This window comes from Symphalangus syndactylus, chromosome 12, assembly GCF_028878055.3.
Source record: "Symphalangus syndactylus isolate Jambi chromosome 12, NHGRI_mSymSyn1-v2.1_pri, whole genome shotgun sequence".
NCBI lineage: Eukaryota > Metazoa > Chordata > Mammalia > Primates > Hylobatidae > Symphalangus > Symphalangus syndactylus.
This window is the reverse complement of record NC_072441.2, coordinates 79,421,566-79,445,960: the sequence shown is the minus strand read 5'-3', so window position 1 is coordinate 79,445,960 and position 24,395 is coordinate 79,421,566. Positions and strand designations below refer to the sequence as shown.

The 24,395-nt window shown below is 47.8% G+C and overlaps 2 protein-coding genes across 4 annotated transcripts; both read left to right on the top strand.

The window, feature by feature from the left end:
- The first annotated feature begins 1,532 nt into the window (after positions 1 to 1,532).
- On the top strand, positions 1,533 to 17,586 carry VPS72 (vacuolar protein sorting 72 homolog). 3 transcript variants are annotated; one of them, XM_063626364.1, is made up of 7 exons: positions 1,565 to 1,765; positions 5,803 to 5,955; positions 6,132 to 6,246; positions 7,290 to 7,466; positions 15,910 to 16,054; positions 16,453 to 16,454; positions 16,983 to 17,586. In XM_063626364.1, exons 1-7 carry the CDS (start codon positions 1,649 to 1,651, stop codon positions 17,399 to 17,401), a joined length of 1,128 nt encoding a protein of 375 aa, XP_063482434.1. In that variant the 5' UTR covers positions 1,565 to 1,648; the 3' UTR covers positions 17,402 to 17,586. The 3 variants fall into 3 exon arrangements, with proteins under 3 accessions (XP_063482433.1, XP_063482435.1, XP_063482434.1); XM_063626363.1 differs by lacking the exon at positions 16,453 to 16,454 and having other exon boundaries at positions 1,533 to 1,765; positions 17,014 to 17,586; XM_063626365.1 differs by lacking the exon at positions 16,453 to 16,454 and having other exon boundaries at positions 1,563 to 1,765; positions 15,910 to 15,919; positions 17,148 to 17,586.
- Positions 17,587 to 17,709: 123 nt separating this feature from the next.
- On the top strand, positions 17,710 to 24,188 carry TMOD4 (tropomodulin 4). Its single transcript, XM_063626366.1, has 9 exons — positions 17,710 to 19,289; positions 19,495 to 19,651; positions 20,591 to 20,707; positions 21,825 to 21,914; positions 22,419 to 22,549; positions 22,642 to 22,749; positions 23,119 to 23,262; positions 23,519 to 23,663; positions 24,072 to 24,188. Exons 1-9 carry the CDS (start codon positions 19,167 to 19,169, stop codon positions 24,092 to 24,094), a joined length of 1,038 nt encoding a protein of 345 aa, XP_063482436.1. The 5' UTR covers positions 17,710 to 19,166; the 3' UTR covers positions 24,095 to 24,188.
- Positions 24,189 to 24,395: the final 207 nt, after the last annotated feature.

Genomic DNA, 24,395 nt, shown 5'->3' with positions numbered 1-24,395 from the left:
CTGCCCACTTCAGCCTCCCAAAGTGCTGGGATTACAGGTGTGAGCCACTGTGCCAGGCCCAATTTTGTCTTTTTTTTTTTTTTTGAGACGGAGTCTTGCTGTTTCCCAGGTTGGAGTACTAATGGCACGATCTCGGCTCACTGCAACCTCTGCCTCCCGAGTTCAAGCAATTCTCTGCCTCAGCCTCCCGAGTAGCTGGGATAACAGGCGCCCACCACCACGACCAGCTAATTTTTGTATTTTTAGTAGAGGTGGGGTTTCACCATCTTGGCCAGGCTGGTTGTGAACTCCTGACCTCATGATCCACCCCCCTTGGCCTCCCAAAGTGCTGGGATTACAGGTGTGAGCCACAATTTTGTGTCTTTTAACAAATCTTTCCCTGTCCCTTCCTTCCCCCTGCTCTTCCCAGCCTCCAGTATCATCTGTTCTATTTTTCACTTCTATTAAATCAACTTTTTAAAAGCATCCACATATGAGTGAGAACATGCAGTGTTTAACTTTCTGTTCGTGGCTTAAGTCAGTTAACATGTCCTCCAGTTCCATCCATGTTGCTGCAAATGACAGGATTTTGTTCTTTCTAATGGCTGAAAAGTATTCCATTGTGTATATACACCCTATTTCCTTTATTCATCTGTTGTTGGACACGGAGATTGATTTCCTATTTTGGCTACTATAAGTAGTGCCGCAATAAATATGGGGGTGCATAAATATGGAGTGCAGACGTCTCTTGGATGTACTGATTTCCTTTTTGTTTTTTGTTTTTTTTCCTAAATTGGCTTCCTCAGGTTGAATTATGTCCTTTCCTTTAGATAAATGTCTATGGCTGTATTTTTAACCACAATACTATGCTTTCTTCCTGAAGGATTTTGGACTTTATCTCGTAGATGATGTGGAGCCATTAAAAATGTTTGAGGACAGGAGTGGCAAAATCTGGGTTTTTAGAAAGTTTCCTACTGGCAGCAGTGTAGAAAACGGACTGGAGCAGAGAGAATGACCTCTTCTAAAAGAAAATGTGAGCCAGGCGCGGTGGCTCACGCCTGTAATCCCAGCACTTTGGGAGGCCGAAGCGGGCGGATCACCTGAGGTCAGGAGTTGGAGACCAGCCTGGCCAACATGGTGAAAGCCGTCTCTACTAAAAATACAAAAATTAGCTGGGCATGGTGGCGGGCGCCTGTAATCCCAGCTACTCGGGGGGCTGAGGCAGGAGAATCGCTTCAGCCTGGGAGACGGAGGTTGCAGTGAGCTGAGATCACGCCACTGTACTCCAGTCTGGCGACAGAGAGAGACTCCGTCCCTACAAAAAAAAACCAAAAACCATATATATATTAAAAATAGAAATAAATAAAAGAAAATGTGTTGACTTAGGGTTATGGGGGTCGTCGTACCACCAAGTGGACTCATTGAGCAAGGGAGATCTGGTACTAGGGCAAGCGGCCTAGAAGCTCCGCGCAGGAGCAGTAGGAGAGGCTGAAGAGTAAAGAGGGTTTAGAGGGTGGGACTAGGAGTCTCTCGACACTCTGTTACTTCTGCCTGTAAACGCCCGACTTCCGCCGCTGGGGGCCACCCGCAGGTAGTGGTATCGAGCGTCGAGCTCCCAGAACCGAGCTGGTGAGGGGCTGCGAGTGGCGGCGCAGTCTCGGTAGGCGGTATGAGTTTGGCTGGGGGCCGGGCACCCCGGAAGACCGCTGGGAACCGGCTTTCTGGGCTTTTGGAGGCAGAGGAGGAAGATGAGTTCTACCAGACGACTTATGGGGGTTTCACAGAGGCAAGATCCGGGCCTGGGAAAAGGGAGGGGAGGAAGCGAAGAGGAGCCCTGAAGGGAGAAACCCCGGACAAAGAAGAGGGCGGGGAATAGAGAGGAGCTCTGGGAGCTGATACTCAAGTGGCCTGGGTGAATCGGAGCCGGGGGGCAAGGCGGGGGGACGGATAGTGTGGAGTCCTAGAAGGGAGAGCTCTGGATGGGGTCAAAGGGGCCTCAGACGGAGAAGCTCTCCGGAGGCACTCCAGAGAACAGAGAACGGCAGAAACCTACCGTGTACTTGCGTGGTTGCATCTCTCACTGTACTTCTGACGTCCAGCATACACGAGGCACACACATACTAGTAGTCAGTTGCTCGATGTATACTCGTTGGCCCACTGCTGGATTATTCACCTGAGACATGGAAAGGAACCGCTCCAAAAGTAGAGGAGCTTAGCCCACTCCTTTTTCGGCTTTCAAGTCTCAGTGTAAATGTTTTCTCAAGAAGATAACCCTTCCTTGACTATCCTAACAAGTGTCCCCATTGATTTCTTCCACAGAACATATTTCAATTTGTAATTAGATTTGGTTTGCTTACTTGCTTATGCTTTTCTATTGCATTGTAAACTGTATAAAGTTAGAGATGGTCTGTTTTGTTCAACATTATGTGTGAGGTGTCCGGACTGGGCTGCCACTTGCTAAATTTTTATTAGTTGAACCTACTCGTTTATTAAATGTGTTGAGTACCCAGAGCATGCCATCGGTAATAGGTTGTTTTAGGCTCTGGGGAAACAGAATATTAAAAACAGTGCTCTGTCCTTACATACTCCATGCTCCAGTGGGGTAACTGGCTGGGTTAACAGTTAAAATACTGTGTGATGGGCCGGGCACAGTGGCTTTGGCCAGGCACACGGATTACACGCCTGTAATCCCAGCACTTTGGAAGGCCGAGGTGGGTGGATCACAAGGTCAGGAGATCGAGACCATCCTGGCCAACATGGTAAAAACCCCCCGTCTCTATTAAAATACACAAATTAGCCAAGCGTGGTGGCGTGCGCCTGTAGTCCCAGCTACCCAGGAGTCTGAGGCGGAGAATCGCTTGAACCCTGGAGGAGGAGGTTGCAGTAAGTCAAGATCGTACCACTACACTCCAGCCTGGGCGACAGAGCAGGACTCCGTCTCAAACAAACAAAAAATGTGTGATAAGGACTAAAACAAGGTGTAAGAGTGTTAATTAAGGTAATACATCTGAACCAAAGTTGTTGATCAGGATAGGCATCCCTGGAGGGATGATGTTTAAGCCGAGGACAGTTTGAAAAGTAGACCTTAGCTTGATGAAAAGCAGGAGAAGGAGAAAGGTTAGTCCACAGAGCAGGTTGGGGAGAGTATGTAAAGACATTGAGATCCTGGTCTAGGACCTGCAAGTCTACTTTCATTCTCCAGAGCATGAAGGAGACTACAGATTGTTAAGCCTGGAGGGAGTAGGCATGGGCCAGATCATTTAGGGCCTTGTGAGCTATGTTAAGGAGTTTTGCTCTTCATCCGGAGGACTGAGAAGAGTCATCAGAATTCCAGGATGAAATTTGTACTTTAGGAAGATTACTTATCTAATGAGAATGGCTTGAAGGGGGCATGGCAGTAGAGAAACAAAGATTCAAGAGAAATTAAGGAATAGAACCCACAGGACTTAGGGGCTGGGTGCGGTGGCTCACGCCTATAATCCTAGCACTTTGGGAGGCCGAGGCGGGTGGATCACGAGGTCAGGAGTTCGAGACCAGCCTGACCAACATGGTGAAACCCTGTCACCACTAAAAATGCAAAAAATTAGCTGGGTGTGGTGGTGTGCGCCTGTAATCCCAGCTACTTAGGAGGCTAAGGCAGGAGAATCACTTGAACCCGGGAGACAGAGGTTGCAGTGGATTGTGCCACTGCACTCCAGCCTGGGCGACAGAGCGAGACTCTGTCTCAAAAAAAAAACAAAAAACCCACATCACTGACAAGAGTCATTACTGACACAGCCCTAACCAACTAGTTTAAAATAGAACTTTCTCATCCCTCCTCTAAGGCCATTTTCCTATTTCTGTCATTTTACGACTTGTTATTTAATATGTACCTTTCATGCTTCCAAAAAGGATTTAAGGAGGCTTACAATATAAACAAAAAGTAAGAACAGTAAAAATAGAGACAGATCAGAAGTAATTGTGCCAGGAACCTCTGCTAAAATGGTAATAGCAATTGATATTAAATTTAGCTGTGAGCTTCCTGGTAGCCAAACCTTGTATTTCTTTTTTTAGTAAGAAGCATACAAGTTCTTCAAGAGACACAAACTTTTTCAGCCTTAAATCCTAGGGAGCATTTATCATTATATCATTATATTATAAAAAGTAACGGTTTTCATGGATGATATACAAACATTCTCTTATCTAGTGATGTCTCTTAATGACTCTCAATAAAAGCCAAAGGAATGGTAGTAAATCCTTAATTTAGTGCAAGTATGTTGATTGGGCACTAAGCTAATGTGTGGTTGATCTACTACCCTCTGGTGATATGGCTTAATACCAGATTAAAGCCGAGGGGATTAATGTGTTCCCAGGCTGTCTTTTACAAACATCAGTTAGGAGGAAATGATGGTCATCAGTGCAAAATTGAACTCTGGCTGGCTTGCCGTGTCAACCATCTGTGTTATTTGCTTGCTTTGGCATCATGTGTACCAAGATTAGCCCATTAGTCTGCATCACTGATTGAAGAGAGAGCCACATGTGTGAGGTGTCACCCAGCCCAGTTGACTGCCTCTCCCTCAAGTGGCTTTTTTCCCTTTTCTTTATAAAATGGCTGCCATTCTAGCCCTAGCCTGTTCACCTGAGGTCTAGGCTGTACTTCACGTTCTCTACTCCAGGCCATCTAACTGCCTCCAGAGCTTTCTGAAATACCCATTGTACATACCGTTACCCCTCCCCTAAATCTTCAGTGGCTCTCCATTATCCATAGTAGCAGTACTCAGCTGTTTTTCTGTCCCAACACACCTGAGGAATGACACATATTTCTCTCAGTAACTTTAGTTTACCTCAACAAAGATTATCAATGGTAGGACAAATAAGGAGATGGAGGGGATTGAGAATCACTGGCCTGCAGGTTAAAATCGTGTTTATTAGCGCGACATTTGAGTTTCTCCATAAATGGAATGCAACCTTCTTTTCAAATCATATAGTCCTACAGTGCAATCAGTGTTGGAAGGAGGCAGTGCTGGAGCCAAACGCAGTTGGCTAACAAGGTTTCTTGACAGAGAAAAGTTTTACTTAGATCTAAATCCTTATTCCATAAACATGCTGTACACATTACCATTTCTGCGCCTTTGTTTCTGCTATTTCATCTGCCTATGATTCCTTCTTCTCTCTTGGCTGTCTAAATACTAACAGTGTTTTCAACTATAGTTTAAGTCCTCTTCATCCTTTTTTTTTTGAGACTATGTCTCGCCCTGTCGCCCGGGCTGGAGTGCAGTGGTACTATCTCAGCTCACTGCAACCTATGCCTCCTGGGTTCAAGCAATTCTCCTGCCTCAGCCTCCCAGGTAGCCTGAGACTACAGGTGTGCGTCACCATGCCCAGCTAATTTTTGTATTTTTAGTAGAGACAGAGTTTCACCATGTTGGCCAGGCTGGTCTCAAACTCCTGGCCTCAAGTGATCTGCCCATCTCGGCCTCCCAAAGTGCTGGGATTACAGGCGTGAGCCACCAAGCCTGGCTGAGACCCACATCTCAAAAAAAAAGTAGATTATGTTCTCCCCTTTACTGTAAGCCCCTGAAGGTAGAGACCAAACCATATCCTTTTGTTCCCCAGTACTTAACAGTGTGTTGCAGGTAAAGGGCTATCGGTTAATGTTGGAAGGAGGTGGTACTGGAGCCAAAGGCCATTAGCTAAAAAGTTTTCTTGCCTGAGGAAAATGAAGGGCTGGATTCGGAAGGAGAGTAGGGCAGCCCTTATCAAGAAAGTTGAGAGATTCTGTTTCTCCTGAAGGGGCATTAAGGCTTCCATTGCCAGCCAACCCTCATCTCCCTGTGTCCTTAGGAATCCGGAGATGATGAGTATCAAGGGGACCAGTCAGACACAGAGGACGAAGTCGACTCTGACTTTGACATTGATGAAGGGGATGAACCATCCAGTGATGGAGAAGCAGAAGAGCCAAGAAGGAAGCGCCGAGTAGTCACCAAGGCCTATAAGGTACAGGGGGAGTCCTAGTTGTCTTGGATTTCCTCAATTCCTATTCTCTCTTTCATCAGGTCCCAGTACTCCCTACGCCACTTCCATTTCTGGCAATGCTAGTTTTCTCTCATTGAGATCCTCGTATTTCTCCTTACTTCTTCTGTTCCTGGTATCTGATTCCAATCTGTCCTCAGGAGCCTCTCAAGAGCTTAAGGCCTCGAAAGGTCAACACCCCGGCTGGTAGCTCTCAGAAGGCCCGAGAAGAGAAGGCATTACTGCCATTAGAACTACAAGATGACGGCTCTGACAGTGAGTAGGGATGTTTGGGTCAATTGGAAAAATTGGCATATGATGATAAAGTATCATATCAGTGTTAAATTTACTGTTGTTGCCGGGTGCGGTGGCTCACTCCTAGAATCCCAGCACTTTGGGAGGCCTAGGCGGGTAGATCACCTGAGGTCAGGAGTTCGGTACCAGCCTGGCCAACATGGTGAAATTCCGTCTCTAATAAAAATACAAAAATTAGCCAGGTGTGGTGGTGGGCCCCTGTAATCCCAGCTACTTGGGAGGCTGAGGCAGGAGAATTGCTTGAACCAGGGAGGCGGAGGTTACAGTGAGCCAAGGCCACACCATTGCACTCCAGCCTGGGCAACGAGCAAAACTCTGCCTCCAAAAATAAAAAATAAAAAGAAGAAAAAATTTACTGATGTTGATAACTTACTATGGATAGGAAAACCCTCATTCTTAGGAAATACACACTGAAATATTTAGGGATAAAGGCCATGATGTGTACAACTTTAGTTACCTAATTTAGATCATTCAGAAAAAAACCACACATACAAATGTAAAAGGACCAAAATATTACCAATAGGTGATAGGGGTAAAAGATACATGAGTATTCCTTGTACTATTCTTGCAACTTTGTAGGTTTGAAATTATTTCCAGGCCAGGTACGGTTGCTCGTGCCTGTAATCCCAGCATTTTGGGAGGCTGAGGCAGGCAGATCACGAGGTCAGGAGTTCAAGACCATCCTGGCTAACATGATGAAACCCCATCTCTACTAAAAATACAAAAAATTAGTTGGACGTGGTGGCATGCACCTGTAGTCCCAGCCACTTGGGAGTCTGAGGCAGGGGAATTGTTTGAACCCAAGAGGCAGAGGTTGGAGTGAGCTGAGATCGTGCCACTGTGCTCCAGCCTGGGCGACAGAGCAAGATTCTTCTCAAAAAAAAAAAAAAAAAAAAAAAAAAGGAAAGAAAAGAAAAGAAATTATTTCCAAGCACAAAATTTCAAAATAAATAAAATAGGTGGACATGAATTCAAAGATTTCTTCTTATCTCACTCTCTTCCAGGTCGGAAGTCCATGCGTCAGTCTACAGCTGAGCATACACGACAAACGTTCCTTCGGGTACAGGAGAGGCAGGGCCAGTCAAGACGGCGAAAGGGGCCCCACTGTGAGCGGCCACTGACCCAGGAGGAACTGCTCCGGGAGGCCAAGATCACAGAAGAGCTTAATTTACGTTCACTGGGTCAGTCTGTGGTTTCGGAAAAAGTGGGTAGAGGGGCTGAGGGGCATGAGAAAAACCATGAGACCTGGAGGACCAAAGAACTGGAGAGGTGGAAATTTGGGATGAGGGAATCAGAAGGAAGAAATGGCAGAGAGTAGGTAATTAGGTGTAAGAATCTAGGCAGTTACAAGCACTCTGAAGAACAAGCTAAGGTACTTTGGTATAAAATAAGAGTTATATAGAACTGAGGTCAAATCCTCGTTCTGCTATTCACTTGCTTTAAGTCTGTAGGTAAATTACTTATTCACATTTTGCTTTTCTTGTTTATAAAATGGGGTGTATGCCTAATGACTCAGGGAATTTAGGCAGGAGGATCACTTGAGGCCAGGAGTTCATAACCAGCTTGGACAACATAGTGAAACCCCATCTCTAAAAAAATAAAAAAGCAGGGGGTGATAATGTTGACTTTAATGATAATCATGAGAATGTAAAGTCAGCAGATTAGTCCTTCATGAGATAAATTGCTTTAAAAATCTCTTCATTTTATGGTATTGCTTTAAAAATCTCTTCAGTTTGGGCCAAGCGCAGTGGCTCATACCTGTAATCTCGGCACTTTGGGAGGCCAAGGTGGGTGGATCACTTGCAGTTGGGAGTTCCAGACCAGCCTTGCCAACATGGTGAAACCCCGTCTCTACCAAAAATACAAAAATTAGCTGGGCATGGTGGCACATGTCTGTAATCCCAGGTACTTGGGAGGCTGAGGCAAGAGAATCATTTGAACCTGGGAGGTGGAAGTTGCAGTGAGCTGAGATCACACCCCTGCACTCCAGCCAGGGCTACAGAGCGATACTCCATCTCAAAAAAAAAAAAAAAAAAAAAAAAAAAACCTCTTCAGTTTATAGGCATAGAACCATGTACAGTAGTATATCATACAAAAATATATACTTCTTTATAGAGTAGTAAGGAGTCTCGTATCGTGAAAGGTACATGATAAATTGAGGGACCAGCAAATTCACACCTCTTAGTACATACTTTCTGGGTGAAATAGCATGTGGAATCACCCACAGTATTTAATATGTTTTCTTTCTCTTTTTTTGTTGTTTTTGACACGGAGTCTCGCTCTGTCGCCCAGGCTTGAGTGCAATGGCGCGATCTCGGCTCACTGCAACCTCCACCTCCCAGGTTCAAATGATTCTTCTGCCTCAGCCCCCCGTGTAGCTGGGACCACAGGCCCATGCCACCACGTCCGGCTAATTTTTTGTATTTTTAGTAGAGACAGGGTTTCATTGTGTTAGCCAGATGGTCTCGATCTCTTGATCTCATGATCTGCCTGCCTTAGCCTCCCAAAGTGCTGGAATTACAGCCATGAGCCACCGTGCCTGGCCATTTTTCTCTTCTTGAATCTCCTTTTTTTTTGTTCTCTGTCTCTTTTTTTTTTTTTTTGGCCAACCATATATAATTGAATATGCATAAGCCAGATGTGATTTCCCAGAAGTGGGAGATTATTTACCTGGAATATCTGGGACCCATCCTATTCCAGATTAGTAATAGTTTTGAAATTTAGATAACTTCGCCGGACGCGGTGGCTCACACCTGTAATCCCAGCACTTTGGGAGGCCGAGATGGGTGGATCACGAGGTCAGCAGATCAAGACCATTCTGGCTAACACGGTGAAACCTCATCTCTACTAAAAACACAAAAAAATTAGCCAGGCATGGTGGTGGGTGCCTGTAGTCCCAGCTGCTCAGGAGGCTGAGGCAGGAGAATGGCGTGAACCCAGGAGGCGGAGCTTGCAGTGAGCCGAGAATTGCGCCACTGCATCCCAGCCTGGGCGACAGAGCAAGACTCTGTTTCAAAAAAAAAAAAGAAAGAAAGAAATTTAGATAACTTGACTCCAAAAGAACACAATGATTGAGAAAAGATTTAGCTCATCCCTAACATCTTCAGGATATATTCTCATCACTTTTTCTTTCATTATATTGGTATTAAAGTGGGACATATAATCTTTATTTATATAACAGCAATTAAGTATTTTAAAGCAGTAGCTGTCCCTCAAAACGTATAAAGTAATGACAGAACCATCACAAGCAACAAGGTCACCTTGATGTTACTGTAGTTACAATCTGCATCCCTTGTCCACGTTGATTGGTTTGGACCACTGTAAGGAGAATGACTCCCAGGTTTTTTTTTTTTTTTTTTTTTTTTGAGACGGAGTCTCGCTCTGTCGCCCAGGCTGGAGTGCAGTGGCGCAGTCTCGGCTCACTGCAAGCTCTGCCTCCCGGGTTCACGCCATTCTCCTGCCTCAGCCCCTCCGAGTAGCTGGGACTACAGGCGCCCGCCACCACGGCCGGGTAATTTTTTTTTTTTATTTTTAGTAGAGACGGGGTCTCACCATGGTCTCGATCTCCTGACCTCGTGATCCACCCGCCTCGGCCTCCCAAAGTGCTGGGATTACAAGCGTGAGCCACCGTGCCCGGCCTCCAGGTTTTCTTTTCTTTTTTTTTTTTTTTTTTTGAGACAGAGTCTCACTCTGTCGCCCAGGCTGGAGTGCAGTGGTGTGATCTCAGCTCACTGCAAGCTCCGCCTCCTGGGCTTGAGATTCTCTTGCCTCAGCCTCCCAAGTAGCTGGGATTACAGGTGCCCGCCACCATGCCCAGCTAATTTTTTTGTATTTTTAGTTGAGATGGGGGTTTCACCATGTTGTCCAGGCTGGTCTTGAACTCTTGACCTCAGGTGATCCACCCGCCTCACCCTCCCAAGGTGCTGGGATTACAGGCTTGAGCCACCTCGCCCAGCAATTCCCAGGTTTTCAACATCAGTAACTGGCTTAGGAGACCCTGAAGGAGGAGCAAGTTCAGTGGGGAAAAAATAAATTTATTTTTGAACATGTTGAATTTAAGGAGTTTGTGAGCAATTCATGCAGTGATGAGAGGTCAGTTAAATATGCAAATCTGGTGTTCCAATAAGAGATCTGGGCTGAAAATACAAATTTGGAAGTCTTTAGAATATGGATGGTAATTGATGATATTGGAGTGCATCTGAGCATGGAGGGAGAAAGCTCAGAGTGAGAAAACAGAGGCCTGATAGAGTCCTGCAGACACTAAAATGTGATAGTTTCATACAAGAGGAGGAGCTTTGAAAAGAGCCTGGAAAGGCTGGGCGCGGTGGCTCACGCTTGTAATCCCAGCACTTTGGGAGGCCGAGGCGGGCGGATCACGAGGTCACGAGATCGAGACCACGGTGAAACCCCGTCTCTACTAAAAAATACAAAAAATTAGCCGGGCGCGGTGGCAGGCGCCTGTAGTCCCAGCTACTCGGAGGCTGAGGCAGGAGAATGGCGTGAACCCGGGAGGCGGAGGTTGCAGTGAGCCGAGATTGCGCCACTGCACTCCAGCCCAGGCGACAGAGCGAGACTCTGTCTCAAAAAAAAAAAAAAAAAAAAAAAAAAAAAAAAAAAAAAAGAAAAGAGCCTGGAAGTGACCAACGAGTTGGAGAAACCCAGGAGAGTTTGTGTTAAAAATGCCAGGAAAGAGAATGTCTCAAGAGAGTAATTGCTGCTGAGACGATGATTAGTAGAACTGAGAAGTGCCCATTGGTTTTGGTGAGATAGAGGTCAGACATTACCTTAGCACTTTTTGGGGACCAAGTCATATCAAAGTATATTGGGGAGCAAAACTTTTCAAGCTTGGCTGTGAAGGGTAGAAGAGGGCATAGAAGCTACAGAGGGGTCTGAGATTAAGGTAAAGTTGTTTTTATTTTATTCGAAGATATTAGAAATTATATCTTTCATGAGAAACAACTGAGTTTAAAGAAAGAGAAGAAAAAACGGTTATTAATAGTGTAGGTTTTTGGAGATGGGAGGCAAGGCTGGGAACCAGAGCAGCATGGTGGAGGAATTGGCTTTAGATGGGGGAAGGGAGAAAGAAAGTGTGGTGGCCGGGCGCTGTGGCTGACACCTGTAATCCCAGCACTTTGGGAGGTTGCGGCGGGCGGATCATCTGAGGTCAGGAGTTCGAGACCAGCCTGACCAACATGGAGAAACCCAGTCTCTACTAAAAATACAAAATATTAGCTGAGTGTGGTGTCACATGCCTGTAATCCCAGCTACTTGGGAGGCTGAGGCAGGAGAATCACTTGAACCCGGGAGGCGAAGGTTGCAGTGAGCCGAGATCGTGCCATTGCACTCCAGCCTGGGTAACAAGAGTGAAACTCTGTCTTTAAAAAAAAAAAAAAAAAAAGAAAGAAAGAAAGTGTGGCTTAGCCGAGTGCAGTGGCTTAGCCGAGTGCAGTGGCTCCTAGCACTTTGGGAGGCCAAGGAAGGAGGATCGCTTGAGCCCGGGAGTTCAAGACCAGCCTGGGCAACATAGTGAGACCCCTGTCTCTATTTAAAAATGTGGCTTACAGTTGTAGGTTTGTAATCCAGAGGGAGGGCATCGCGGTGGTTCTCACCTGATGTCTTTTTCATTATGCAGCACCATCTGTCAAACATTAAGGATACAGCTGGAAGCTTGAGGAGACTGAGGAGCATTTAAATAGTTATTGATGTGGGATATTGAGCAGTATTGAGGGACCTGCTGAAGGCTAGGACCATGAATTTATGGTGGTTCCAGTCTGTGCTGTTATTTTTCTCCAGTAGCACTCAGCAGTCCAGATCAGGGCAAGGGAATTATTGACAAGAGAGTGACTGAAGTGATTGAAATGATACACTGAGCAACCTAAGCGTGATTTAAAAAGGAAAATGTGACTGGGCGTGGTGGCACATGTCTGTAATCCCAGCACATTGGGAGGCCAAGGCAGGCGGATCACGAGGTAAGGAGTTCAAGACCAGCCTGGCCAACATGGTGAAACCCTGTCTCTACTAAACATACAAAAAATTAGCCAGGCATGGTGGTGCATGTCTGTAGTCCTGGCTACTCAGGGGGCTGATAATCACTGAGGAGAATCACTTGAAACCAGGAGGTGGAAGTTTCAGTGAGTGGAGATCATGTCACTATACTCCAGCCTGGGCAACAGAGTGAGACTCAAAAAAAAAATTAAAGTGACATGGAAAAGAAGGTTGTTAGAGATGAGGTGATAAAGTGTGGCCATGCAGTGTTGAAGGGGCTACCCAAGTGCACTTCGAAGTCACCAGGGTGACCCTAAGATGATGGGAATTGGGGTAGAGACGAAGAGTGGAAACCACTGCCAAAGTCTTCAGTGAGTGAGGGAGTGACCATGACTAGGAAGGAGAGAAGGTAATCTAGACTCTTGGCACAGGTCTCAAAAGAGAAGAGAGTTTGCTGGTAGGCAGAAAAGTAGTGATCTGAAAGCTACAGGGTGGGGTCCAGTAGGACACAGGTATATCCTGTAGGGATGTAAGAGAATGAGCAACCTCCACCAGAGGTCTGCAGAGAGGAGTGGTGGCCTCAGTGAATGACCAGGTTTCTGTTAAGGCAAGTCACGGAAGGAATGCTGAGTGAGGAGCTTGAGGATATAGATGAGTTGGCAGATTACAGAGCACGAGTTCCAGAGGGTGTAGGCAAGTGTTTGAAAGTAGAGGGGTTGGGCCAGGCGTGGTGGCTCATGTCTGTAATCCCAGCACTTTGGGAGGCTGAGGTGGGCGGATCACGAGGTCAGGAGTTCCAGACCATCCTGGTCAACATGGTGAAACCCCGTCTCTACTAAAAACACAAAAATTAGCTGGGCATGGTGGCGCGTGCCTATAGTCCCTGCTACTCAGGAGGCTGAGGCAGGAGAATTGCTTGAACGTGGGAGGGGGAGGTTGCAGGGAGCCGAGATCGCGCCACTGTACTCCAGCCTGGTGACAGAGCAAGACTCTGTCTCAAAAAAAAAGAAAAAGAAAGTAAACGGGTTGAGGGGTTGGAAGACTAGCTCAGGGGAGAGAAAGCAGTATTATCAAACAGTTCAAGTGCAAGAGAGGTTCAATCATTGGAAGGGTTTCCAGAGTACTCTTTTTTTTTTTTTTTTTTTTGAGACGGAGTCTCGCTCTGTCGCCCAGGCTGGAGTGCGATGGCACAATCTCTGCTCTCTGCAACCTCCGCCTCCCAGGTTCAAGCGATTCTCCTGCCTCAGCCTCCCGAGTAGCTGGGATTACAGGCCCAAGCCACCACGCCCAGCTAATTTTTGTATTATTAGTAGAGACAGGGTCTCACCATGTTGGCCAGGTCCGTCTCAAACTCCTGACCTTGGGTAATCCACCTGCCTAGGCCTCCCAAAGTGCTATAATTACAGGCGTAAGCCACTGCACCCAGCCTCCAGAGTACTCTTTTTATGGTCAGACTTTAGGGGATTGTGTTCATCGTAACCGTATTTAAGGACACAGAAATCTGGAGTTCATTCAGAGGAAGGGGACGAAGAATATTTTGATTCTTTTTTTTTTTGTATGTTTGTTTTGTTTTTGGAGACGGAGTTTCACTCTTGTTTCCCAGGCTAGAGTGCAATGGTATGATCTTGGCTCGCCACAACCTCCGCCTCCCAGGTTCAAGCAATTCTCCTGCCTCAGCCTCCCGGTAGCTGGGATTACAGGCATGCACCACCACATCTGGCTCATTTGGTATTTTTAGTAGAGACGGGGTTTCTCCATGTTAGTCAGGCTGGTCTCGAACTCCCGACCTCAGGTGCTCTGCCCACCTCAGCCTCCCAAAGCGCTGGGATTACAGGCATGAGCCACCACGCCTGGCGATTCTTTTTTTTGAGACGGAGTCTTGCTCTGTTGCCCAGGCTGGAGTGCAATGGCGCAATCTCAGCTCACTGCAAGCTCTGCCTCCTGGGTTCATGCCATTCTCCTGCCCCCACCTCCCGAGTAGCTGGGACTACAGGTGCCCGCCACCACGCCCAGCTAATTTTTTGTATTTTTAGTAGAGACGGGGTTTCAGCGTGTTAGCCAGGACGGTCTCGATCTCCTGACCTTGTGATCCGCCCACCTCCGCCTCCCAAAGTGCTGGGATTACAGGCATGAGCCACTGCACCTGGCCTCTTTTTTTTTATTTATTTATTTATTTATTTATCTTTTTGAGACAGAGTCGCACTCTGTTGCCCAGGCTGGAGTGCAGTGGCGCGATCTCGGCTTACTGCAACCTCCGCCTCCTGGGTTCAAGCGATTCTCCTGCTTCAGCCTCCAGAGTAGCTGGGACTACAGGTGCGCACCACCATGCCCAGATAATTTTTTGTATTTTTAGTAGAGATGAGGTTTCACTATGTTGGCCAAGATGGTCTTGATCTCCTGACCTCATGATCCGCACACCTTGGCCTCCCAAAGTGCTGGGGTTACAGGTGTGAGCCACCAAAAAAAGCCTGGCCCTTTTTTAAAATTTTTAAAATTATTTATTTTTTTGAGACAGTTTTGCTCTTATTGCCCATGTTGGAGTGCAATAGCGCAATCTTGCTTCAACCTCTGCCTCCCAAGTTCGAGCAATTCTTCTGTCTCAGCCTCCCAAGTAGCTGGGATTATAGTCATGTGCTACCACACCCGGATGGTTTTTGTATTTTTGGTAGAGACGGGGTTTCACCATGTTGGTCAGGCTGGTCTTGAACTCCTGACCTCAGGTGATCCACCCACCTCGGCCTCCCAAAGTGCTGGGATTACAGGCATGAGACACTGTGCCCGGCCTTGATTCATTTATTCATTAACAAGTATTTAATGAGTGCCTGTAATGTGGAAAATGCTGTATCACCCTGATAATATTTAGGCAATATGAGTTATAGTCACTGCCCTTAAGGAGGAGACATATATACCAATAGGGCATCACCGCAGAGCAGTGTCACGGAGACCAGGCAGGTAACATGAAGTGTGCAGCCAGCCAGAGGGATGGTGGTGAACTGGAGAGGAGTGCCTGAAAGGAGGAACAGTTACTCAGCTCAGCTAATTGTTCCCCTGTAAGAATGCAGACCCAGGGTTGCCAGATTTTCTTGTTTAAGAGCGACCAGAAATCTCTATATTTAAATATAATTTCCTACTTTGTTAATTTTTTTTTTTTTTTTGGAGATATGATCTCACTCTGCTGCCTAGGCTGGAGTGCAGTGGTGCCATCTCAGCTCACTGCAACCTCCGCCTCCCCGGCTCAAGCAATCCTTCCACCTCAGCTTCCCAAGTAGCTGGGATTACAGGCGTGTGCCAGCACACCCAGCTGTAGGAGTGAATTGACAGGGCATTTGTAGAGGATATTTTGGTATCTGGGAAAGCAAATAAGCTCCTCATCAAGGGGTACCTTCCAACTCTGAGGTACTATAGAGGGCCCAGGTGTACTTGAGAAATGAGCAGAGAAGATGTCAAGAAAAAACTTATAAGCAGAAAACTTACAAAATGGGAGGTGCCAGAGGGCCTTAGGGGACTTCCATAGTTGTCTCTGGTAGTTGGCAGTGACTAGATAGCCAGGAAGATAATTGAGAGATCGTGGGACAGTACTGGGATGTGGGAAAAAGGGACATTCTGATCATCCCCTCATTTCTTCCTTTGACCCTAAAGAGACATATGAGCGGCTCGAGGCTGACAAAAAGAAGCAGGTTCATAAGAAGCGGAAGTGCCCTGGGCCCATAATCACCTATCATTCAGTGACAGTGCCACTTGTTGGGGAGCCAGGCCCCAAGGAAGAGAACGTTGACATAGAAGGGTGAGTGAATCTCAAGAGGAAAAGAGATTGTATATTCAGCTCATGTTCTCTTGGCCCCATTTTGCTTGCTTTTCTCACACAGCTCTCCTTAACACTCGGAGATTTCTTTCAGATTCTTCACTCCCTTCAGCGCATTTTCTTTTTCTTTTTTTTTTTTTTTTTGAGACACAGTGTCACTCTGTCGCCTAGGCTGGAATGCAGTGGTGCAGTCTCGGCTCACTGCAACCTCCACCTCCTGTGCTCAAGCGATCCTCCCACCTTAGCCTCCCAAGTAGCTGGGAGTACAGCCACACATGCTAATTTTTGTATTTTTTGTAGAGACGGTTTCGCTGTGTTGCCCAGATTCCTGGGTTAAAGTAATCCTCCCGCTTCATCTTCCTAAAATGCTGGGATTACAGGTGTGAGCCACTGCGTCCAGCCCAGCTTATTTCTTTCTTACTCCTTTTTCTTTTAGCTTCTCTCTTCTTCTCTTTCCTGTTTTTCCTTCTGGCCTAGCTTTCTTTTCCCATCAATCACTTAGTAGGTTCCTCAGAATGTTCCCAACACCCTGCCTCCTTTTTCTCTTTCCTCATCTCTCTGATTTCCTTCTTTCTTTCTTTCTTTTTTTTTGAGATGGAGTCTCACTCTGTCACCCAGGCTGGAGTGTAATGGCACGATCTTGGCTCAATGCAACCTCCGCCTCCTGGCTTTAAGTGATTCTCCTGCCTCAACCTCCTGAGTAGTGGGATTACAGGCATCCGCCACCACGCCTGGCTAATTTTTATATTTTTAGTAGAGACGGGGTTTCACCTTGTTGGTCAGGCTGGTCTCGAGCTCCTGACCTCGTCATCTGCCTGCCTCAGCCTCCCAAAGTGCTGGAATTACAGGCATGAGTCACTGCACCCAGCCTGATTTCCTTCTTTCTATATCTGTTGTCTTCTCTCCTCAGCTCTTTGTGTTTTTCTGTCTTTTGTCCTCAGACTCGATCCTGTTCCCTCGGCATCTGCATTGACTCCTCATGCTGGGACTGGACCCGTCACCCCCCCTGCTCGTTGCTCACGTACCTTCATCACTTTTAGTGATGATGCAACTTTCGAAGAATGGTTCCCCCAAGGGCGGCCCCCAAAAGTCCCTGTTCGGGAGGTCTGTCCAGTGACCCATCGTCCAGCCCTATACCGGGACCCTGTTACAGACATACCCTATGCCACTGCTCGAGCCTTCAAGATCATTCGTGAGGCCTACAAGAAGTACATTACTGCCCATGGACTGCCGCCTACTGCCTCAGCCCTGGGCCCCGGCCCGCCACCTCCTGAGCCCCTCCCTGGCTCTGGGCCCCGAGCCTTGCGCCAGAAAATTGTCATTAAATGAAGAGATGTCTAGTCCTCAGAAACTTCTTTCCTGCCATGATTGGGGCCCTTGCTGTTCCATTTCCTCTCCCTGCTTCTCCCCTTTGTCACCTCTGATCTTTGCCTAATCTATTTCTTTTTCCTTTTCCCCTAGTTCTTACAGGTTTCGTTGTGTTTTTTAATCTAATAAAATAGAAAGATCCCTTTTGTCTGGTGTCCAGTCTAGAGTTGGGAGCAAGAAGTATTTATGAATACCTGAATATATTTGGGTCTTTATTTGATAGCATTTATTATGAGCTCATTCCTCCAACTAAATTATAAACATCTGAAAATTGCACACCAAAACACATCCTTGTATTGACCCTCCTATCACTTTACACTCACCGTTTTGAATACAGCAGGCACCAAATAAGAAGGAACTGGCTGATTCTAGTTGAACTCCGATGTCTCGGACTGGGGCTTGTATGAAGGGAAGTGGAGGAGATGCCATGGCTGTTAATGACCACTAGAGGCTCTCAGGGCTGGGCAGGGTATGGGGGCTGTGTATATGTGATCTCCCACTACCCCCCACCTGGCCAGAGCTAAAATAATAAAATGCTGAGCTCACTGTTCCCCCACCCTCTCCCCCGGCACTGGGCTCCTCCTGCTGCTGGGACAGTGCTGTAGTAGAACAGACAGACGTACTGACACAGGGGAGGTGAGAAGGGAGGTGACCACCAGGACTGGTAGGTGGGGAAGACAGGGGGCTTATGGATGAGAGTCCGGTGGGAGATGGGAGGAGAAGAGTGGTTCCTATGGGGAATGATGTGGAGTGTGTCCCTGTCTCTGTCACTCAGTGTATATTTCTGCCACTGTGCCGTCCTACCCCTTAACTGTGTATAGTTTACATTGTTGATGTGAGTGTCTCACATACTTTCTGGATCTTTCATATTCAGCATGGTGTGTATGTATAGCTTCTTGTGTGTATCTTATATTGTACAAAATTGTGCGAGTTTAATATTCCCACTGGTTTTAAAAAAACTTTACCCCATTTACACCCATTGGTCTGGTGTCACCTTCCTGTCCAAAGCAAGGGACAGATTATGGGGACTCAGTCCCTTCTCCAGAGGCCTTACTACCCTTCCCCCAACCTGGAAGTCCCCCAACTGCTCCGAGCCCTTGCTTTCCCTTAAGACTTCAAATTTTAGCAAACACAAAAAGTGAAATCTTGATCCCCCACAATGAAAGGGAAATGAGGATTGGGTAAGAGACTCTCTCTTCCCCTTACACCCCATTGTCCTTGCTTTTTTTATCCGGTTTAGGAAAAAGGCTGGATTATGAGGAGGAGAGGAGGAATTTCCCTGAAGCTCTCTATTCCCCCACCCCTCATCCCCTTTCAATAGGAACTGGGCATGGGACCAGCTGTGTTGGCAGGGCTTCCGGCAGCTGTGTTAGGGCGAAGGCACTGACAAGTGAGGTTATAGGAGAGGGGTGCTGCCAGGATTTCTCTGTCATACCGTGGGAAGACAAACCCAGCTTAGATGTCTGGGATCCCCATCCAGGGTGGCTGGAAGCTGGGGAAGCAGAAAGGAGACTCTAGTTCTAACTCTAAACAACCTAATCTTCCCGGCTCCCCATCTTCAACTAGATTTCTAATCTCCAAGAAATCCAAGCCAATGTTCTGCCCCCCTGGCTGGTCTCTTTGTGTCCCTGCTGTGTCCCTGTCCATCTTACCATTGTCCATCCTTTTGTCCCATGTTGCCCAGGCTCTGTGAGTGCCATACAGTGGGGAGGGGGTGGGGGCCACCATGTCATCATATCAGAAGGAACTGGAGAAATACAGAGACATAGATGAAGATGAGATCCTAAGGACCTTGAGCCCTGAGGAGCTAGAACAGCTGGACTGTGAGCTACAGGAGATGGACCCTGAGGTAGGGGCTCCAGCACAGGGAACCAGGGGCAGTCCCAGGCATTTGGGAAGGGTGTTGGGCTCTGGGTGGCTGAGAATAGGGTTTGCTACAGGACCAAGAGTCCTAAGAAGGCCAGGGGAAAGGTGTCTGGAGATGTTTTAGGGAGACCTAGCAGTACCTAGGTCAGAGGGGAGGTCTGACTTGCTCCCCAAAACTCATCCCTAAGAACATGCTCCTGCCAGCTGGACTAAGACAACGTGACCAGACAAAGAAGAGCCCAACGGGGCCACTGGACCGAGAGGCCCTTTTGCAGTACTTGGAGCAACAGGCACTAGAAGTCAAAGAGCGTGATGACTTGGTGCCCTTCACAGGCGAGAAGAAGGGTATGGGGACCCTGACATCCATGCCTTGTAGAACCCAAGTGGCTGTGCTGTCTCTCACTTGTCCCCACTCCAGCTTCCCTCTCACTTTCCAGCTCCTAGTAGCCTAGGGACTCAGATGCCCTGACACTTAAATGCCAGCTTGCACTCTTCAGTTCTTTTTTTTTTTTTTTTTTTGAAACGGAGTCTCGCTGTCTCCCAGGCTGGAGTGCAGTGGCGCGATCTCGGCTCACTGCAAGCTCTGCCTCCCAGGTTCACGCCATTCTCCTGCCTCAGCCTCCCAAGTAGCTGGGACTACAGGCGCCCGCCACCACACCCTGCTAATTTTTTTTTTTTTTTTGAGATGGAGTCTCACACTCTGTCGCCCAGGCTAGAGTGCAGTGGTGCAATCTTGGCTCACTGCAAGCTCCACCTCCCGGGTTCACGCCATTCTCCTGCCTCAGCCCTCCGAGTAGCTGGGACTACAGGCGCCCACCACCACACCCGGCTAATTTTTTTGTGTTTTTAGTAGAGACGGGGTTTCACTATGTTAGCCAGGATGGTCTCGATCTCCTGACCTCGTGATCAGCCCACCTTGGCCTCCCAAAGTGCTGAGATTACAGGCAAGAGCCACCATGCCCAGCCGCTAATTTTTTGTATTTTTAGTAGAGACGGGGTTTCACCGTGTTAGCCAGGATGGTCTCGATCTCCTGACCTCGTGATCCACCCGCCTCGGCCTCCCAAAGTGCTGGGATTACAAGTGTGAGCCACCGCGTCCGGCCCCGTACTCTTCAGTTCTTGAGAGATCAGGGGACTAAGGACTCCTGAGCTTGTAGAGGATTCAGGCTTTCCAGTGTCCCCTCGTGACCCAGCATTCTACCTCCTGGAGAAGGAAAGAAACCTGGAGGCCAGGATCTTGGGAGAAATTACCTCTACCTGAACCATCCTTCATCTCCCCATCAGGGAAACCCTATATTCAGCCCAAGAGGGAAATCCCAGCAGAGGAGCAGATCACCCTGGAGCCTGAGCTGGAGGAGGCACTGGCACATGCCACAGATGCTGAAATGTGTGACATTGCAGGTGGGTAGCTGTAGGAAGTTGAGGGTGAGAGGATCGGGGCAGGTGGATTCTAGCCATGACATGGGACTAGTGAGGAAGGCCTTCAACCAGAATGTGGATGTCTAAGAAAGCCTCAAGCAGTAGTTTCAAGCTTTTCTTGTTTGTTTATATATTTATTCATTTTTAAATTTAATAACACCTCAAGAGCAATTTTACAGGGATTGTAAGAGCAAATAAAAGTGGAACCATTGGGCTGGGTGCCGTGGCTCACACCTGTAACCTCAGCACTTGGGAGGCCGAGGCGGGTGGATTGCCTGAGCTCAGGAGTTCAAGACCAGCCTAGGCAACACAGTGAAACCCCGTCTCCACTAAAATACAAAAAATTGGCCAGGTGCGGTGGCTCACGCCTGTAATCCCAACACTGGGAGGCCGAGATGGGCGGATCACCAGGTCAGGAGATCGAGACCATCCTGGCTAACATGGTGAAACCCCGTCACTACTAAAAATACAAAAAATTAGCCAGGCGTGGTGGTGGGCGCCTGTAGTCCCAGCTACTCAGGAGGCTGAGGCAGGAGAATGGTGTGAACCCAGGAGGCTGAGCTTGCAGTGAGCCGAGATAGTGCCACTGCACTCCAGCCTGGGCAACAGAGCAAAACTCCGTCTCAAAAAACAAAAAACCAAAACAACAACAACAAAAATTAGCCAGGCATGGCAGCATGCGCCTGTAGTCCCAGCTACTTGGGAGGCTGAGGCAGAAGTATGGCTTGAACCCGGGAGGTGGAGGTGGCAGTGAGCCAAGATCACACCACTGCACTCCAGCCTGGGGGACAGAGCGAGACTCCGTCTCGGGGGGAAAAAAGGTGGAACCATTCTGGCTGAAAGGAGAGTCTCTACAGACTCCTTTATCCTCTAGTGGCTCATAAGGGACCTTCCTTTAGCTCTTTCTCAATGTTTTAGAAATTACTGCCTTAAGAAGTTTATGGAAAGGACCCCAGGGGCTGAGAGAGGGTGGGGAACTTCTTTGGCAAAGTGTAAGTGGTCAGGCTTTACAAATGCAGCAGATTCAGAAATAGGTAGGAGGGAGGCTTGGAACACCTTCCTTTGCATTCCCTGTGACCCTTCTGCTTACCCTCTCCAGCAATTCTAGACATGTACACACTGATGAGCAACAAGCAATACTATGATGCCCTCTGCAGTGGAGAAATCTGCAACACCGAAGGCATTAGTAGTGAGTGTGTTTGGGGAGCACGGTCCCCAGGGCTCTGGGCAGGCAGTCCTAGTGTCTGGGAGAAGGTAGAAAAGGGTGAAATTGATGATTCTGGGAGAGAACATGCTGCATGAGTGATAAGAAAACCTGTGGAGTGCCAGGCGAGGTGGCTCATGCCTGTAATCCCAGCATTTAGGGAGGCTGAGGCGGGTGGATCACCTGAGGTCAGGAGTTCGAGACCAGCCTGGCCAACATGGTGGAACCTTGTCTCTACTAAAAGTATAAAAATTAGCTGGTTGCATGCCTGTAATCCCAGCTATTATACTTGGGAAGCAGAGGCACAAGAGTCTCTTGAACCCAGGAGGGGGGAGGTCAAGGCTGCTGTGAGTTGAGATTGTGCCACTGCATTCCAGCCTAGGTGGATAGAGCGAGACTCCATCTCAAAAAAAAAAAAAGAAAAGAAAACCAATGGGGCGGAGATTATGGGGAACATGTTGGGGTTCCCTTCCTGCCCTCACTTACTAGGTGTGGTACAGCCTGACAAGTATAAGCCAGTGCCAGATGAACCCCCAAATCCCACAAACATTGAGGAGATACTAAAGAGGGTCCGAAGCAATGACAAGGAGCTGGAGGAGGTGAACCTGAATAATATACAGGTATTTGACTTGCATCCTCCAAACCATAACACCGGATAACCACTGACATCCGAGAGTCCCTTAGCCCACCATCTCCTATTCCCCTCTGGTAGGACATCCCAATACCCATGCTAAGTGAGCTGTGTGAGGCAATGAAGGCAAATACCTATGTGCGGAGCTTCAGTCTGGTAGCCACGAGGAGTGGTGACCCCATCGCCAATGTAAGGCTAGTTGACATCCCCAGCCCTCTCCCCACATCTTACATGCGCCCCTTGCATGGCTGTCATAAAGGGTTTTGCTAGGGAGTGCTATTCTCATCATGCCTTCTTAGGGCAGCCCTCATGGAGACTCCTACCTTCAGTGCTATGGCTCATAACTCTCAACCCTCTCTAACACTGCCAGTCCCACTGCACATTCACCTCCCTGCTTTCCCGTGCTATCCGCCCTGCTTTCTGTATCCCTCTAGCTCCATTTACAGCTCCTGAAAGACTCTTCTCAAAGAGCTGTGTTTCCCTCTTGCTCCTGTTCTTTCTTTCCTCAGTCATCTGTGAAACTGTTCCCTAATCCTAACCCAAGTCCCTACTACCCAGGCAGTGGCTGACATGTTGCGTGAGAATCGTAGCCTCCAGAGCCTAAACATCGAATCCAACTTCATTAGCAGCACAGGACTCATGGCTGTGCTGAAAGCAGTTCGGGAAAATGCCACACTCACTGAGCTCCGTGTAGACAATCAGGTCAGCATTCCCTTCCCCTGATGTTAGCATTCAGTCTCATTGAGTCTCTTCCCTGAGCCAGCCAGTGGAGCAGGTAGCTTACTTAATCTTGTTTGAATTATCCTCTTCATTGTCTCTATGAGGGAAGCCATGTCAGTGTCTCTCTTCACCCACTGTGGAGAAACAAGCTTCTTTGACCTCCCAAAGGGGTCTGTGGTCTGGGATGGTAAACAGCCCAGAGAAGGTGACTGTCAGCTTTTGCCTCTCCCTCCCCCAGCGCCAGTGGCCTGGTGATGCAGTGGAGATGGAGATGGCCACTGTGCTGGAGCAGTGTCCCTCTATTGTCCGCTTTGGCTACCACTTTACGCAGCAGGGGCCACGAGCTCGGGCAGCCCAGGCCATGACCCGGAACAATGAACTACGTGAGTAACATGATGTGTGGAGTGGGCAGGGAAGTGCAGAAATTGGTGGATCCTCCTGAAAGCAGACCTAATGACTAATAGCCCAGGGTGCTACCAAAGAGCTATTCATATGAGAAGTTCAAATCCCAACAGTGATCAGAAAGTAGACAGAAAACTCCCCCTGCCCCAAATATGGGCCAGTAGAGAGGTAGAAAGGATGCTAGAGATAATCATACTTGTTTAGAGGTATCGTAATTTTATTTGTGGTGTGGTTTCTTGTTTTGTTTTGTTAATGTGGGATGGGCCTGTAAGGTGGCCTAAGACACTACCAATTTATGAGTTTGCCTAAGGTAGTGGAAAGGAGAAGAGTGCCTTTGCAGAAAGCAGGAGCTGGAACAAACACTTATGTTTAATATTGCTCCTTTACAGGTCGCCAGCAAAAGAAGAGATAACACTGCATTTCCCTTTACCAACTAGAGCTGGGAGCACTGGACACTTAAATCCTCATCTGTCCTCCTTTCCTGTAAATAAAAGCCCTTCTATCCATTTTGCCTGCCTCCTTCCTTGGGCTTTGGGGTGAGAATCTTGGCGCTAACCCCCAAGGGTTACTGCCAGTTCACCAGGGGATTATTTATACTCTGGGGATCAGCAGGCAGGGAGGTTCAGGTTACTAGGAGGAGGTGGGGAAGCTCCTCCCTTGGTGTTCCCCATAACCCTGCCAATGCCTTTCGACTCTTCTATTTTCACAGGGAA